Below are 14,514 nucleotides of genomic sequence, written 5' to 3' on the forward strand. Positions count from 1 at the left end.
TATATATATATATATATATAGAGAGGCTTTCTCAGCAAATATTTGTATATGCGATTAATCAATTTTAATCGATTGACAGCCCTAATATATATTATTTTAGGGCTGTCAATCGATTAAAATTGATTAATCGCATATACAAATATTTGCTGAGAAAGCCCCTCATATAACAATAACTCAATATATAATGATTACACATGTATATCAATATATAATTATGCATAGTTATCTTTAAATATTAAAAAGTATATATATATACTGTACATACATGTATACAATCTGTGTGACAAGTATATTGTTACGAACGTGACGAAACCGCGTCTTTCAGAAACAGTGCGTGATGACGTATAGCAACGTGCCTGTGCGTGTGCACGGCAAAGCGCGCCAAGGTAGGGTGGCGCGCATACTACGCAGTGGTGTTTGCAAATGTTAAAAAATTGGCGCTAACGTGCAAAACATGGTCAAAGAAGAGGACGCGATCCGAGAGTTCGTCGTAAAACAACTGCATCAGTGTTCGGACATCAGGTAAACTGCAGAATTAAAGAATTTAAAAAGTACAGTTTTAAACGATATAAACTTAGTGTATGATTGTCAGGTATCAAACAACGTTAAGGCTGAATCATAAAATCCGGCCTTAAGAAATATTGTCATCTCGAAGGAAAATATTCAAGCAATGGAAACAGGAAGTCTACAGATCAGAACAGCGTTTATTTACAGTTGTCTTATAGCACGATATATTGGCAAAGGATGCTTCATTGAAGTGTGTCACAAGGTGTCAAATTAATCCAACGCAGTATTACAGGCGCCACGTAAAAGAGCCTGTTAATACAACAGTGTAGCATGCCGAAACAGTTGGGCAAATATACATCAATAAGACAAAAGCACTATTCGTGCTCTTACCCTATTTATCATGACGTTACACAGTAATGGGCGTGTATGTATGTATGTGTGTTTGTGTTGTGTAATGAACTGAATAAGCTTCAATTAGAGGAATATTTCACCCAAATATGAAAAAAGTCATTATTTACTCAAGTTGTTCCAAACCTAAGTTACTTGCTTTCTTCTGTGGAATATAAAATGTTAACCTCAGTAAACATTCATTTTCATTATATGTTTTAACCATACAATGAAACTGAATGACTGAGGCTCTAAGTCCCTAACATACTGCCTAACATCGGTTGTGTTCCACAGAGGAAAGTTATACAGGTTTAGAACAACACGAGGGTGAGTATATTATTATTATTATTTCATTTTTGGGCAAACTATCGCTTAAAGGGTTTGCATGTGTTAGATACATGTTCGATGCCACATGTCACTGCATAGATTTCTTGTGGCCCAACAGAATTACTTAAATGTCTCATTTTCTGTTTCTCTGCCGCCTTTCAGTACATTGACTTTGAGAATTCTACAAAAGATATATCTGGAGCAAGTGGGGAGAGAGTCCCTCAGCACAAAGGATAGACAGTCAATGAAAAAAATTGTTGAGGAGGAACTTTTGAAAATGCAGGTGAGGAAGAACCGGTTTTAACACTTACTAATCTAAGATTATGTGTTACAGAAAGCCACATTGAAATTAATTGGAGATTTCCATGAACTGTGTGTAAATGTGGGTATCCTTGCTAGGGATGCACCAATACCACTTTTTCTCTTGCGATTCCGATACCAATGTTGTTGTTTTTTGCATAATCTGTTTAGAATATCTTTACATTATTGTGTGGAACTAATTGGGTGTGCTTTTTAATATGTAAAGAAATGCAAACCTCTAACTACACATTATTTCAGTATAAATGTATAGCTTATTAAGAAACACTTTATTATTAACTAGTATACTGGATAATGTTGCAGCAAAATTAACAGTAATTCAAGTCTTCAGTAGAAAAGAAACCAGTGTTTTATTTTTGCCTTTTTTTTTCTTCTATTTGTTTCCCCAAAAATGTGGACTTCTAGGATTCAGATCTCTTTTTTGTTCAATTTAGTTGTAAGACATCCGTCCACTTCATTCACACAGTTATTGTTTGGAACACATTCAACTTATATAAAAAATATCGTTATAAATTGTAAACAAATACTAATGATGACAATAATAATAAATGGCTATTAATATTATTATTATTATTGACTTTGAATTTTAAATACAACAGTAATATATTTAAATAGCATTTTTTAAACCCTCACGCTTTTATTTTGACTCTGAACTCTTTTTGTTTTTATTCTGAACTCTCCAGGAAGTCCTGTATGTGTCTGTTTGTAAGCAAGTTCACAGTAGTTTAATTTGCTTCTTATTCAAATTCTGGTCCAAATGCACCTCCGGCACTGTTCTAAATGCATATTATAAGTGAACCGAACTATTGAGCAGCTACATCTGAGATGTTATTCGTGAGTAGCGTTCAAATGTTGCGCAACGCGTGAAGGCTAAAAATAGCCGCGAGTGCATAACAAACCTGTTTGTGAGTTTGTGTCAACAGAGCAGCACCATTCACTAATGCGCTGTGCATAATATATATTTACTTATTAAACACAGCCTTTTGTGATTCACAAAGCTATTTTATGTCTTCAAGTGGCTTTGAATAAAATGCACGAGTCACATGAACTAGTTTAATGGTGTTTTTATGGTTCTTTTATGTCAATTTTGGAGCTTTATGGTAACTAACATGACTAATACACTGGATCGTGCTCGTCGGACCAATACCCGATCCGTCTAAAAGCTTCAGTATTGGTGTATCCCTAGTCCTTACCAATCTTATAAATGTTACTTTGGGAAGAAGGACCGATGCAATTGAATCCACAGCATGCATGCACTTTTAAATGATTTGAATAAGGGGGGGGAAATCTCTCTTGGTACATTGTGTCACTATTGTAAGTGTCCAAGCATTTTATTTATTTATTTATTTTTTTGTAAACCATACTGGATAGTTTCTGTAAAATTCTGTTTAAAACTGTTCAAACTCGCATGACTTCTATAGACTTGCATTAGAGAAGAGCAAAAGCTTGTCTGCATCAGTTGTATGAATGGTCAGTAACATGTTTGGGTAGTTTTTATGTATATACATATTTTACACTTAAAACGTCCCCAGGTGCATAAATCAGGCATATGACATCAGCTGAAATCATATAATCTGAATTTTTCATAGAACACTGCCACTTTTGCATTTGTTACATAAATTAGGGCTGAAAACCTCATCGCAAATAAGCACCACCTAGAGGTAGAAATATGAAAATTAAAGTCTTTCACGTAGCAATTAAATGGACTAGTCATGTATCAAATGAAAGCTCTCATTCTCAAGAATATCACAGGAATGCCCTTATACCACAGTTCGAAGGATTTTCAAAACAATCACAAAGTGAAATATTATTTCTGTAAGACATCATGTACAAATGTCTCTTTTATGTGCCAATCACTGCTGCTGTAACCCCAAGTAGCAACAAACTTTATATCTGCTTTTACCTTAGGTTAAAAACTAAATTTTTAGTTGTCTACGAGCTTGCTTGGGTGAATATACTAGGGCTCTAAGAAATCGATTTAATATTTTTTAACAAATTCCAGTTTATTTTTTCATAAATTCAGTGTTTTCCATTTGTATTTTCACTGAATTCTGAGTTATAAAATGTAATTACATTTTATCAATAAAAAAACGAATCAAATTAATTCGTAGAATTTTTATCAAATGAAAACAGAAAAATTACTTTTCAAAATACCATTTCATTACTGTTTTATTAAGTGAAGAGCTTCTATACTGATCCTCACAGCACAATCCAAAACCCAAAATTGTTAGCTTATTAAACTGGAAGAGGCTATGATTTTAATTATATAAATATATGATCTGCATGTAATTAAATATCAGCCTTTTGTCGTTAAATCATCACACTATGATTAATTTTGCATTTATACACTATTTTAATCCCAAATACAGTGGCAAGAAAAAGTATGTGAACTGTTTGGAATTAACTGATTTTCTGCATTAATTAATCAAAATTTGGCCTCCATCAAAGTTACAAGTATAGACAAACAACAATCTGCTTAAGCTAACAACACACCCACAATTAATGAAATGAGATTGGAGGTGGAGTTGTAGGTTAGAGCTACTTTAACTCATAAAAAGCAACATTTTGAGTTTGCTATTAACTAGAAGCATCTACTGACATGGACCATGCTTAGCAAAAAAAAAAGAGTTCTCGGAAGACCTATGATCTGCTTTCAAACAAAACATTGCTGTGTGCCTGAAGTTTGCCAACTTAACACTCCACAACACTACTGGAAAAATATCATCCCAGTGGTGAAGTGTGGTGGATGGAGCATCATGATTTGGGGCTGCTTTGCTTGTTCGGGAACTGGACCGCTTGCCATCATCGAGGGAAAAAAGAATTCCCAAGTTTATCAAGATGTCCTACAGGATAATGTCATGGTGGCTGTGTGTCAACTGAAGAAATTTGGTGATGTAGCAGGACAATGACCTTAAATTACACATTAAATCCTCTACAGAATGGCTTAAAAAAAAAGTAAGTCCACCTTTTGGAGTGGCCCAGTCAGAGCCCAGACCTTAAGAATACGGCTGAGCTGAAGCAATTCTGTATGGAAGATCGGCCCAAAATTCCTTCTGAACATTGTGCAGGACTAATCTGTAACTACCTGAAACACTTGGTTGAGGTTATTGGTGCCAAATAAGTATTGACCATTAATTAAATCAAAGGGTTCACTTACTTTTTCCTCAGCACTACGAATGTTTAATGGGATGTGTTCAATAAAGACATGAAAGATTAGTTTTTTGTGTGTTTTAACTTAAGCACATTGTTGTTTGTCTATCCTTGTGACTTTGAAAATTAGATCCTATTTTATGACCAATTAATGCAGAAAATCAGCTAATTCCAAAGGGTTCACATACTTTTTCCTTGCCACTGTATGTCAAAGTCCATGACATTCCACGTTTTATAATTCATTCTGTTTTTATGACTGGATTCCACAATTCCGTCTGAGTTTTCGACATTGCGGAAATCATAGGGCCCTAATAATCCAATATTCTATCTTCGATTTCCAGAACAAAATGTACTGTCCAGCAAAGTATGCTAAACAAATCGTTGGAAAAATATGTTATCACCTATTGGTGAGAAAACGACAACAACAAAAATTAGTCTTTAAAAAAAAAAATCTTTGTATCATAGGTTTGCACACATATACAATATTATTTATAATTAATGGGAGTCTTTTTTTTTTTTTTTTACATTTTGGGGGTTTTCTGAAAAATTGGACCCCTTTTTTGCAATTAGTCCAAAGGATGTTTGAATGGTGAGCTTTTATATTTGATTGTGAAAAATTGCAGGCAGCAGCCCAAAAATGCAACAGAGTTTAAGGATGTTTTAATGGAGAGTCACTTTCAAATTGTAGGCCAGCAGTGACGACGAGCCTCTTGTTAAGTATGTGGCTCCACCAAAAAGCCAGAGCAAAAGGAAAAGGGTGGATAATGGTGATGATGCGGATGAAGGCTCGGAGAATATATTGGTGGGAAGGACTAAGAGATCACGGCTTGATGAGACTTCTCCAGGTAACAATACTTTATTTGTGGAGCTTGTCCTTGTTTCATTTGCTAAGCATGGGTAACTTTCTAAAGTTTATCTTTTCCAGATTCCCCCGACTCTGGAATAGAGAAGGCAATGAATGAGGGAGGACAAAAAGAGGAAGAAGCTGGAAGTAATCACACGGATGAAGACAGTGAAGAGGAAGAGGAGAAAAAAAGCACTGTGAAAACAGTAACACAGCAGAAAAAGAGAGGGGTTATGCAAAGCCCAAGGGGAAAGGACAATGCAAATAAACCGGAGAAGAAAGGAAAGAAGATAGAGAGTGAAGAAGAGGAGGACGAAGAGTTCAAGATGGAAGATTCAGATGAAGAGGAGGAAAAGTGGAAAATGGCATCAAAAGGAAAGAAAAAAAAAGATTGTTCAGCCAGCAAGCAGGAAATTGGTGCTAAACCGACAAATAATAGCAGCAGTGATTCTGAGGGTGAAAGAGGGAAAAGCAAAAATATAAAAAAGAAGGAAAGAAAAGTGACCAGAAAAAAGAAGCCGGTAGAGACAGATGCTGTGAAAGAAGTGGAGAGGCAAGTTTTTGGGAGTAGCTCTGAGAGTGAAGAAGAGAAAAACGAAAGCATTCAAATAAAGAAGAGGAGCAACTCTGAAAGTGAATCGACGGTAGAGAGTGAAGACGAGAAAGATAAAAGTGAGGATGCTGCTAATTTATCCTCCAAAGAGATAGAGAACAATGGTAAGCGTGATATCCCCCATTTACTGCTTACAACTCTGTTGGGCAGAATGTTTAGTCTCGAGGCCCATCATATTTACCTTTTGCATGGCTAAATTCCGTAGGCGAAATACAGTCATCTCAATGGGAATTGCGTGATTGATGCAAAGGGATGGTGGCAAAGATTTTCCCCTCACGGATTTCTGTGACCAATGTGTGGGCGGTGCTTCGTACACAGCTACACTGAATATTGACAATGGATAAGGATGTAATTTTAGCGGCAAGTTTATTTTTTAACTTGACTCTACAAGCATATAAATTGCAGCATTAAAAAGAGGTTGCTTGGCAATAAGATTTTTGCTGGTTTCATGCACTCAACTTCCACCCTGTGGAATTTCGCCATGCAAGGGAAAATATGACTGGGCCTTCAGACATAATTCATTTTCATTGCATGTAAAAAAAAAAAAAAAAAAAGATGCAATGCAAATGAATGATGACTGAGGCTGTCTGTCCCTAACAATCAAAGTTCCTTTTGGGCCCTGTTTTTACACCTCTTTCCTCAAATTATGTAGTTTTTCCCTCCTCTTTTTTCCCAGGAAAAAAACTAAAATTACAGGAGAACCATGAGGAAGCAGAGGACTCTGACTCCTCCTCTCTTCCCTCACTGGAGGATGAAGAAGGACAAGAGAAGGACAAGAAGGAAGGAAAAAAGAAGAGCATGACAAAGAAAACGCATCGTGAAGTGGGGGAGAGCGCAACCAGAGGAAAGGCAAGATTAATTGATCCTTGACGACAGTCTCATCCCATTTGGATTATTAACTCTTCTCAAAAATGCTTCCTCTTTTTTTTTTTAATTCTTTGCTCTTTCACATTTAAGCAATATCACATGAGTTAGAGACCTGTTAACTGAATAAGAGCAAAGCTGTTGGCAAGAGAATGCAGGCTAAAAGAAACAAGCAGTGAAGCATTCCAGCAGTTTGTCCAATCAAATAAGTGAACCGTAACTGTTGTACAGAGTCCAAAAATGCCACTGAAACTGACAAAAATTCTCCAAATATTTTAAATGAAAATTAATCGGTCCAGCATTGGGAACCCTGTAATACAAAGTCCGGACAATCATTTAAAATAAATTCTTGCAGTGTGTTTATTGTTTGTGATACTTGGTGCATTATTTAGAGCTGCTTTTTATTTTATAGGTAACAGCCATAATTGTTCAGGCTGAGAATGTTTTTTTTAATTGATTGATTCAACTGAAATATTTGACATAAATGGTATATGTTTGAAATGGTTAGAAAAAAAAACACGTGCCCTCTAAGTAAAAAAAATAAATAAAAATGCCCCTTGAAATCAATTTCTGGTTAAAAATGTTGCCCCGTAGTAATCCCCATTTTTAACTTTTGTTTTTGTCTGTCAGGATGAAGAGAATAAGGCAGTGTCCAGGCTGAAGCGCTACATCGCCCTCTGTGGTGTGAGACGGAACTACAAGAAGCTGTTTGACGGCTGCCGATCAGTAAAGGCGAAGGTGGCTGTGCTGAAAAAAGAGCTGGAGGAGCTGGGTGTTGAAGGTTTGTGGCTTTAAACAAGGTGTGGATGTGTGAAATCACAGGTGAAATTGCACACGGGTGAATCATTGGAATGCAATGTAGAGTGCTATTTGCAAATTTGCAAATTCTTGGATGTTCAATAATTAATGTATTATTTTGTTTACCTGACAGTGTTATTGCTGCTTACGTGAAATGTTTTTCTTGGACGTTACTAAAAAAAGTAACTAATGCAATAATGCAGAGCTCAATTAGTAATGCACTAAAATGTATTGATACAAATGCTAATTTAAAATTAGCCTTTGTAATAACTATCGACATTCAGTTGATATAAGCTACAAGTGAATAATTTTTTTACATTATTTGTGTCTTTTTGTTTATTCCATATACAAATTTAAACAAACAACACGCATATATGGTAGGGTTGGGTATCGTGTTCAATTCATTTTAGGCACCGACCGAATTGTAGTGTGTATGCGTCCCAACCTCTATAGATGTAAAAGATGTGGAAAAGATCAAAAGTGTGGCTACATTTCACCAAGCTCGATGCCAACAGCTCGTGATGCAGTATATGCAACAAGATAATTGCTGCCAAGACCGGCAACACAACAAATCTGATGAAGCACTTCACAAAGTGTACGGAATAAAGTTAAGAGCAGAAAGTTGCTCCGTCTTCGACTGCAAGAAGACCGAGCCGGTGCAATTATCCTCTCAGTGTCCTCCTGCCACAGATTTTCCCACAATATGCCCACTAGTCCTCCTCCAAAACAACTGATGAATGCAGCGGCGCTATGACTGGGACTCCCGACAGGTAAGGTTAACATTTAACAAACAAACCAACAAACAAAATCGGCTAACTTGTAGTGGTACATGCTTGTGTACATGTTAAATTAACGTTTCTGTGCGCGGTGACATAGTTCTATAAACTGGGACCTACGTAACGTTAGATATTGTTTGGATGTATGGCTATAGTTAGCTTGCTAAATCGATGCTAAAATTGCTTTACGGTTGACAGTAACTGATCAAGTTTAACGTACATTAAACTAGTTATCTTTTTAAACCATACTTATCCTTAAGGTTGGCTGAATTAACAGTTTAGCTTTCTTGTTGTTTTTTGTTTTTTTTCCTCTTCACATTAATGTTATAGCCTCTGCCCCTGCTGACCCTGGCATGAGAAGACCAGAAGGCTCAGGGCTCATAAGTCTTTGAGTCTGTAAAAAATGTCTACAAACAGAAAAAATAAAAACAAATTTTGTTTGATCTTGTTAAAACGGATTTCATAAAATTGGTATCGAAAATAGTATTGTTTAGGAACCGGTATCGAAGTCAAGGTATCGATATAAAAATTTTTGCACGATACCCAGCCCTAATATATACGAAATCAATTTTTAACAATTATGTGCCCACCCGCCACTCAACATACATCCCAGTGGTCAAAAATTTACATTTACATTTATGCATTTGGCAGACGCCAAAGCCACTTACAGAGCCCTTATTACAGGGACAATCCCCCCCGAGCAACCTGGAGTTAAATGCCTTGCTCAAGGACACAATGGTTGTGGCTGTGGGGATCGAACCGACAACTTTCTGCTTAACATTTTAGTGCTTTAGCCCACTATGCCAGCAAGTAGGTGTGTCTTTTAAGGCCAAGCCTATACAATCTAGAGGGAGTCCAATAAAAACGATATAGAATCTTAAATTGAATGAGGCACACCCTTGCATCCCTAGACATAGACTTGACATTAGGGATGGGCATTCATCAATAATTTGGTATTTGAATATTTAAGCTCAAAAAAATTATATTAGAATATTCTATTATTTAAAATAAGGTAATTAATGAGAACGAGAAGTTGTAAAATAATTTTAGTCCTAAAGGTTGCATCACCACTTAAAAAAGAAAAAGCTTCTAATTACATCCAAAACAAGCTATATATTATGACCTACGTTTTTATTTTTTATATTTAAACAAGCAATGTGTGAAAACAAAAAAATGAAATGAAAGCATTTAAGCTCACTCAAAGCAAAGTAGACTGACGCAGTTAACGTACAGGATGAGTATAAACACTTGGCATATAATAGTTATCATGTTTATGTTGTATCACATGTCATGTTTTTGTTGAGGAAAAATAAGCATATCCAGGTGCTCCGTAAACTACTCATTTATACACACCAGTTTAAATTATGGAAAGTCCCTTACCACAGCTAGCATAGTCTTTCTTGGATGCCATGTTTGTTGTTTACAGAAGCGTCACAGGGACGCTGCTTTCTGACGAGCTGCACATGTACAAGAGTAAAGAGTACACCGCTTATGCAGTACATTTAAACAGGAACCCAGTTTTCTCACAATTACCTGCTTTTTTTGGTGTCCATCTGAATGTACTGATAGAAACAACATTTGCTTAATAAATGTGATCAACTTGTGTCCACACTCAACAGCGCCACCCAGTGTATTCTGTCATAACTGCCAGTTTTAGTTTGTGTGTTCAGGATTTAACATGCATCTCACTATATACACTCACCTAAAGGATTATTAGGAACACCTGTTCAATTTCTCATTAATGCAATTATCTAATCAACCAATCACATGGCAGTTGCTTCAATGCATTTAGGGGTGTGGTCCTGGTCAAGACAATCTCCTGCACCCCATCTGAATGTCAGAATGGGAAAGAAAGGTGATTTAAGCAATTTTGAGCGTGGCATGGTTGTTGGCGCCAGACAGGCCGGTCTGAGTATTTCACAATCTGCTCAGTTACTGGGATTTTCACGCACAACCATTTCTAGGGTTTACAAAGAATGGTGTGAAAAGGGAAAAACATCCAGTATGCGGCAGTCCTGTGGGCGAAAATGCCTTGTTGATGCTAGAGGTCAGAGGAGAATGGGCCGACTGATTCAAGCTGATAGAAGAGCAACTTTGCCTGAAATAACCACTCGTTACAACCGAGGTATGCAGTCAAAGCATTTTTGAAGCCACAACACGCACCACCTTGAGGCGGATGGGCTACAACAGCAGAAGACCCCACCGGGTACCACTCATCTCCACTACAAATAGGAAAAAGAGGCTACAATTTGCAAGAGCTCACCAAAATTGGACAGTTGAAGACTGGAAAAATGTTGCCTGGTCTGATGAGTCTCGATTTCTGTTGAGACATTCAGATGATAGAGTCAGAATTTGGCATAAACAGAATGAGAACATGGATCCATCATGCCTTGTTACCACTGTGCAGGCTGGTGGTGGTGGTGTAATGGTGTGGGGGATGTTTTCCTGGCACACTTTAGGCCCCTTAGTGCCAATTGGGCATCGTTTAAATGCCACGGCCTACCTGAGCATTGTTTCTGACCATGTCCATCCCTTTATGGCCACCATGTACCCATCCTCGGATGGCTACTTCCAGCAGGATAATGCACCATGTCACAAAGCTCGAATCATTTCAAATTGGTTTCTTGAACATGACAATGAGTTCACTGTACTAAAATGGCCCCCACAGTCACCAGATCTCAACCCAATAGAGCATCTTTGGGATGTGGTGGAACGGGAGGTTCGTGCCCTGGATGTGCATCCCACAAATCTCCATCAACTGCAAGATGCTATCCTATCAATATGGGCCAACATTTCTAAAGAATGCTTTCAGCACCTTGTTGAATCAATGCCACGTAGAATTAAGGCAGTTCTGAAGGCAAAAGGGGTCAAACACAGTATTAGTATGGTGTTCCTAATAATCCTTTAGGTGAGTGTATATGGCCAGCAAAGAAACATTTGTGAAATTTGAATGGTATTTTTACTATTCAAATAATTATTGCAGAACGAATATTCGACTACACGTGCACATCCCTACTTGACATTTAAAAAAAAAAAATCTTACTCCATTTTCCAGTTCTAAATTCCAAGTCTCTCTCCCATAACTTCTTAAAGAGATGTTAAAACCCGTCCCCTCAACTCTGAATTAGCCACGAATAGAATACACTGAAGCCTTGTGTCCCTTTCCAAAAGCAGCAAGCACCATCTCAAGAGTGTCTGCCGCTTTAGGGGGCTGTGTACTACACCCAAAGGTGGTGGAAAGTAGATGGCGCAGATGTAAGTACCTGAAGAAATGAGATCTGGGAATCCCAAAACGCTCTATAATATTTTCAAAAGATATCAGCGCTCCATTATCATACAGGTCACCCAGCGTAGCTACTCCCATCTTAATCCATTCTGTCCAGCAGAAAGGGGACTTATTAATGCACAATTTAGGGTTTAACCAAATACTTGCGGCAACGTTCAGGTAAATGTCTGAGTTGAACACGTGGGAAATTTTGTCCACACTAAATGCATGTGCGAGATAATGGGATGTGTCTTTACCTCTCCGGGCAGCTTAGTAGAAAAGTAGCAAGGACCTCCTGTTCAATAAAGAGCCAGGGAGGGGCTCTCTCAGGCAGAAGCGACCAGTGCACCAAATGTCAATAAGTGAATACTTTTGTGGTGTTCTGTTACCACTACAATAACATCTGGGCCTATTAAGAAACAGACATCTGTTGTATATAATTTTAAAATCTTGCACAAATAGACCTAAATAGTGGTGCACTAATCAGGAAATTTGAGGCATATTCTGATAATTGTTGTTTTAACATTGTGATCAGTCGTTACCGATATTTTTCCAAATTTGGATTGGACTTTGGATTCTTATTTTTCTCTAGAGGAAAATGCACTTTTTTGGTGGCTGAAATTTTAGAACATTCTAATGACATTTTATAATACAGAGTTTTTTGTGTTATGTGTTGCTATGCAGTGGATTATCTGGGAGCTCAACTAGTGTGTTTATGTGTGCTATTACTTCTTATATTTCAGTGTAACATATTTCACATACTCTTCTACCTTGTAAATATCTGTCCCAGGACAGCCATCCATAGAGAAGTGTAAGAAAGCTCGGTTGATGAGAGAAGAAGCACAGGAGCTGGCTGAGCTGGATATCAGTAACATTATCACCACTCAGGGTAAATGCAAGACTTCATCATCAATAATACACTCACTGAGCACTTTATTAGAAACACCTGTGCACCTACTTATTCATGCGGTTATCTAATCAGCCAATCGTGTGGCAGCAGTGCATAACATCATCATGTCAGGAGCTTCAGTTATTGTTCACATCAACCATCAGAATGGGGAAAAATGTGATCTCCATGATTTTGACCGTGGCATGATTGTTGATGCCAGACGAGTAGATCACGTCGGGCACTATATTAGGATCATGGTGTTCCTAATAAAGTGCTCAGTGAGTATATTTTTTACACTTAACATTTATTAGCCTTTTGACGCATGAATGAATGGATCAAAAAGTGCCTCACCAATCTCAGTGGTCACTCGTCTTTACCTTGTTCGGCACTCATGAAATGCCCGCTAATCTCAAGCACACAGTGAACTCTGCATACTGTTATCATCAGGACGGCCCAAAAGGAGAACAGCAGCGGCATGGCCTCCCCCTCAAAATGTCTCCCCTCCTCCCTCTGCCTATAAACGTGTTGTGGACTCCGACTCAGACAGTGGGGACAGCCACGCAAACAAGGGGTGCAAGAGAGCAGCAGCCTGGGGCAATCTGCAGGGAATCATCAGTGATGATGGAGAGAGTGACTAGGTGGCCAGTGCCTTTTAACTATAATCTGTTTGTACAAAAAAAAAAAAAAGAAACAAAACCGTTTGAAATTGTACAAAAATGATCACATTTTCAATCAATCTGGTACAGAATTAATCTCTACCTTTGCAAGAGTTTTATGTTCATCCTCTGTTATTGTAGGATGCTTTTGGATTTCATTCCAACAAGTTTATTCTCACTGGTGTTTTATAATTGTTTATTGTCCATTGAAATGTCATTTAAGTGTACCTGTTGTGCAGAATGAGGTTTGGTTATGCAGCTTAAAATGTACTTGATTTTTTTTTAATATAAAATAAAGGGGTATTTGACGAATCCTGACTGGTTGCTGCATATGTAATAGTTGATACAGTCCTGATATTCTGATACTCTGGCATACACACCAGGAAAATTGGGGCAAGCACATTCTCGACCAAAACTCACAATACCAGACTGAATCTACAGAGAGCCTAGGGCTAGAAGATATACAAAATATATTTTCACAATATTTTATAGAAACATTTTATTCCACGGTCAACCCCCCTGCCGCGGGTCGGTAAAGATTTATGCTTTATTGAAACGCGACAAATGTCAAATATATTTCTAAATTCAAATGGCACTTTAAACAAAATAAGTTTCCTATCCTGTTACCCCAGTTCTCTGAAGTATTGAGTGGTTAGATCCACCTATGGGAGGGACACACGTACCTGACCTACAGAAGCATCCAATTGCACCAATTATGTCTTGACAGACAGGAGCGTGTGTCAGTTGCCACTGTAAGGCCACGCCCTTACATGAGTGCATAAAATGACCAGTACGCACTACTTTTCCTAAGTGAGCATATGTAACCTATAGCTCTCATCTCGTGTTCGAGATTGCCTTATACACTTACAGTAAAGCGCTGTCAGCCAGAAGGGTGGTCTCTTCATAGAGGTGGTGCCTGACACATCCTATATTTTATAAGCAGGCCTAACAACCCATTAACACAGGAAAGTTGGGATGAGGGGTCATGGGTTTTGATTGTGTAACTATGGCAGGGGTTCTCAACGGGGGCGGTACTGCCCCTCAGGGGGTGTTCATTAGATGACCGGGTGTGCTGAGAGCAAATGAGTTGAGAAGAGGTCATTAGGTTACAAATGAGGGT

General features: G+C 37.8%; 1 protein-coding gene across 3 annotated transcripts; it reads left to right on the forward strand.

Moving 5' to 3' along the window:
- The first annotated feature begins 372 nt into the window (after window positions 1-372).
- On the forward strand, window positions 373-13,700 carry LOC127653269 (HIRA-interacting protein 3-like). Of its 3 annotated transcripts, none has more exons than XR_007971788.1 (8): window positions 373-522; window positions 1,384-1,504; window positions 5,378-5,534; window positions 5,615-6,250; window positions 6,823-6,995; window positions 7,641-7,791; window positions 12,645-12,738; window positions 13,186-13,334. XR_007971788.1 is itself a non-coding variant. In XM_052139902.1 (8 exons), exons 1-8 carry the CDS (start codon window positions 455-457, stop codon window positions 13,374-13,376), a joined length of 1,596 nt encoding a protein of 531 aa, XP_051995862.1. In that variant the 5' UTR covers window positions 373-454; the 3' UTR covers window positions 13,377-13,700. The 3 variants fall into 3 exon arrangements, 2 of the variants coding, with proteins under 2 accessions (XP_051995862.1, XP_051995863.1); XM_052139902.1 differs by having other exon boundaries at window positions 12,640-12,738; window positions 13,186-13,700; XM_052139903.1 differs by lacking the exons at window positions 373-522; window positions 1,384-1,504 and adding an exon at window positions 2,237-2,373 and having other exon boundaries at window positions 12,640-12,738; window positions 13,186-13,700.
- Window positions 13,701-14,514: the final 814 nt, after the last annotated feature.

The sequence above is a fragment of the Xyrauchen texanus genome, chromosome 12 (assembly GCF_025860055.1).
Source record: "Xyrauchen texanus isolate HMW12.3.18 chromosome 12, RBS_HiC_50CHRs, whole genome shotgun sequence".
Taxonomy (NCBI): Eukaryota; Metazoa; Chordata; class Actinopteri; order Cypriniformes; family Catostomidae; genus Xyrauchen; species Xyrauchen texanus.

What these genes read in the sequence shown, in the direction of transcription:
- LOC127653269 (XM_052139902.1), top strand. Translation starts at nt 455, where the DNA reads ATGGTCAAAGAAGAGGACGCGATCCGAGAGTTCGTCGTAAAACAACTG. An exon ending in AGGAACTTTTGAAAATGCAG is followed by an intron (nt 1,505 to 5,377) that starts GTGAGGAAGAAC and finishes TTCAAATTGTAG; the next exon opens with GCCAGCAGTGACGACGAGCC. An exon ending in CAAAGAGATAGAGAACAATG is followed by an intron (nt 6,251 to 6,822) that starts GTAAGCGTGATA and finishes CTTTTTTCCCAG; the next exon opens with GAAAAAAACTAAAATTACAG.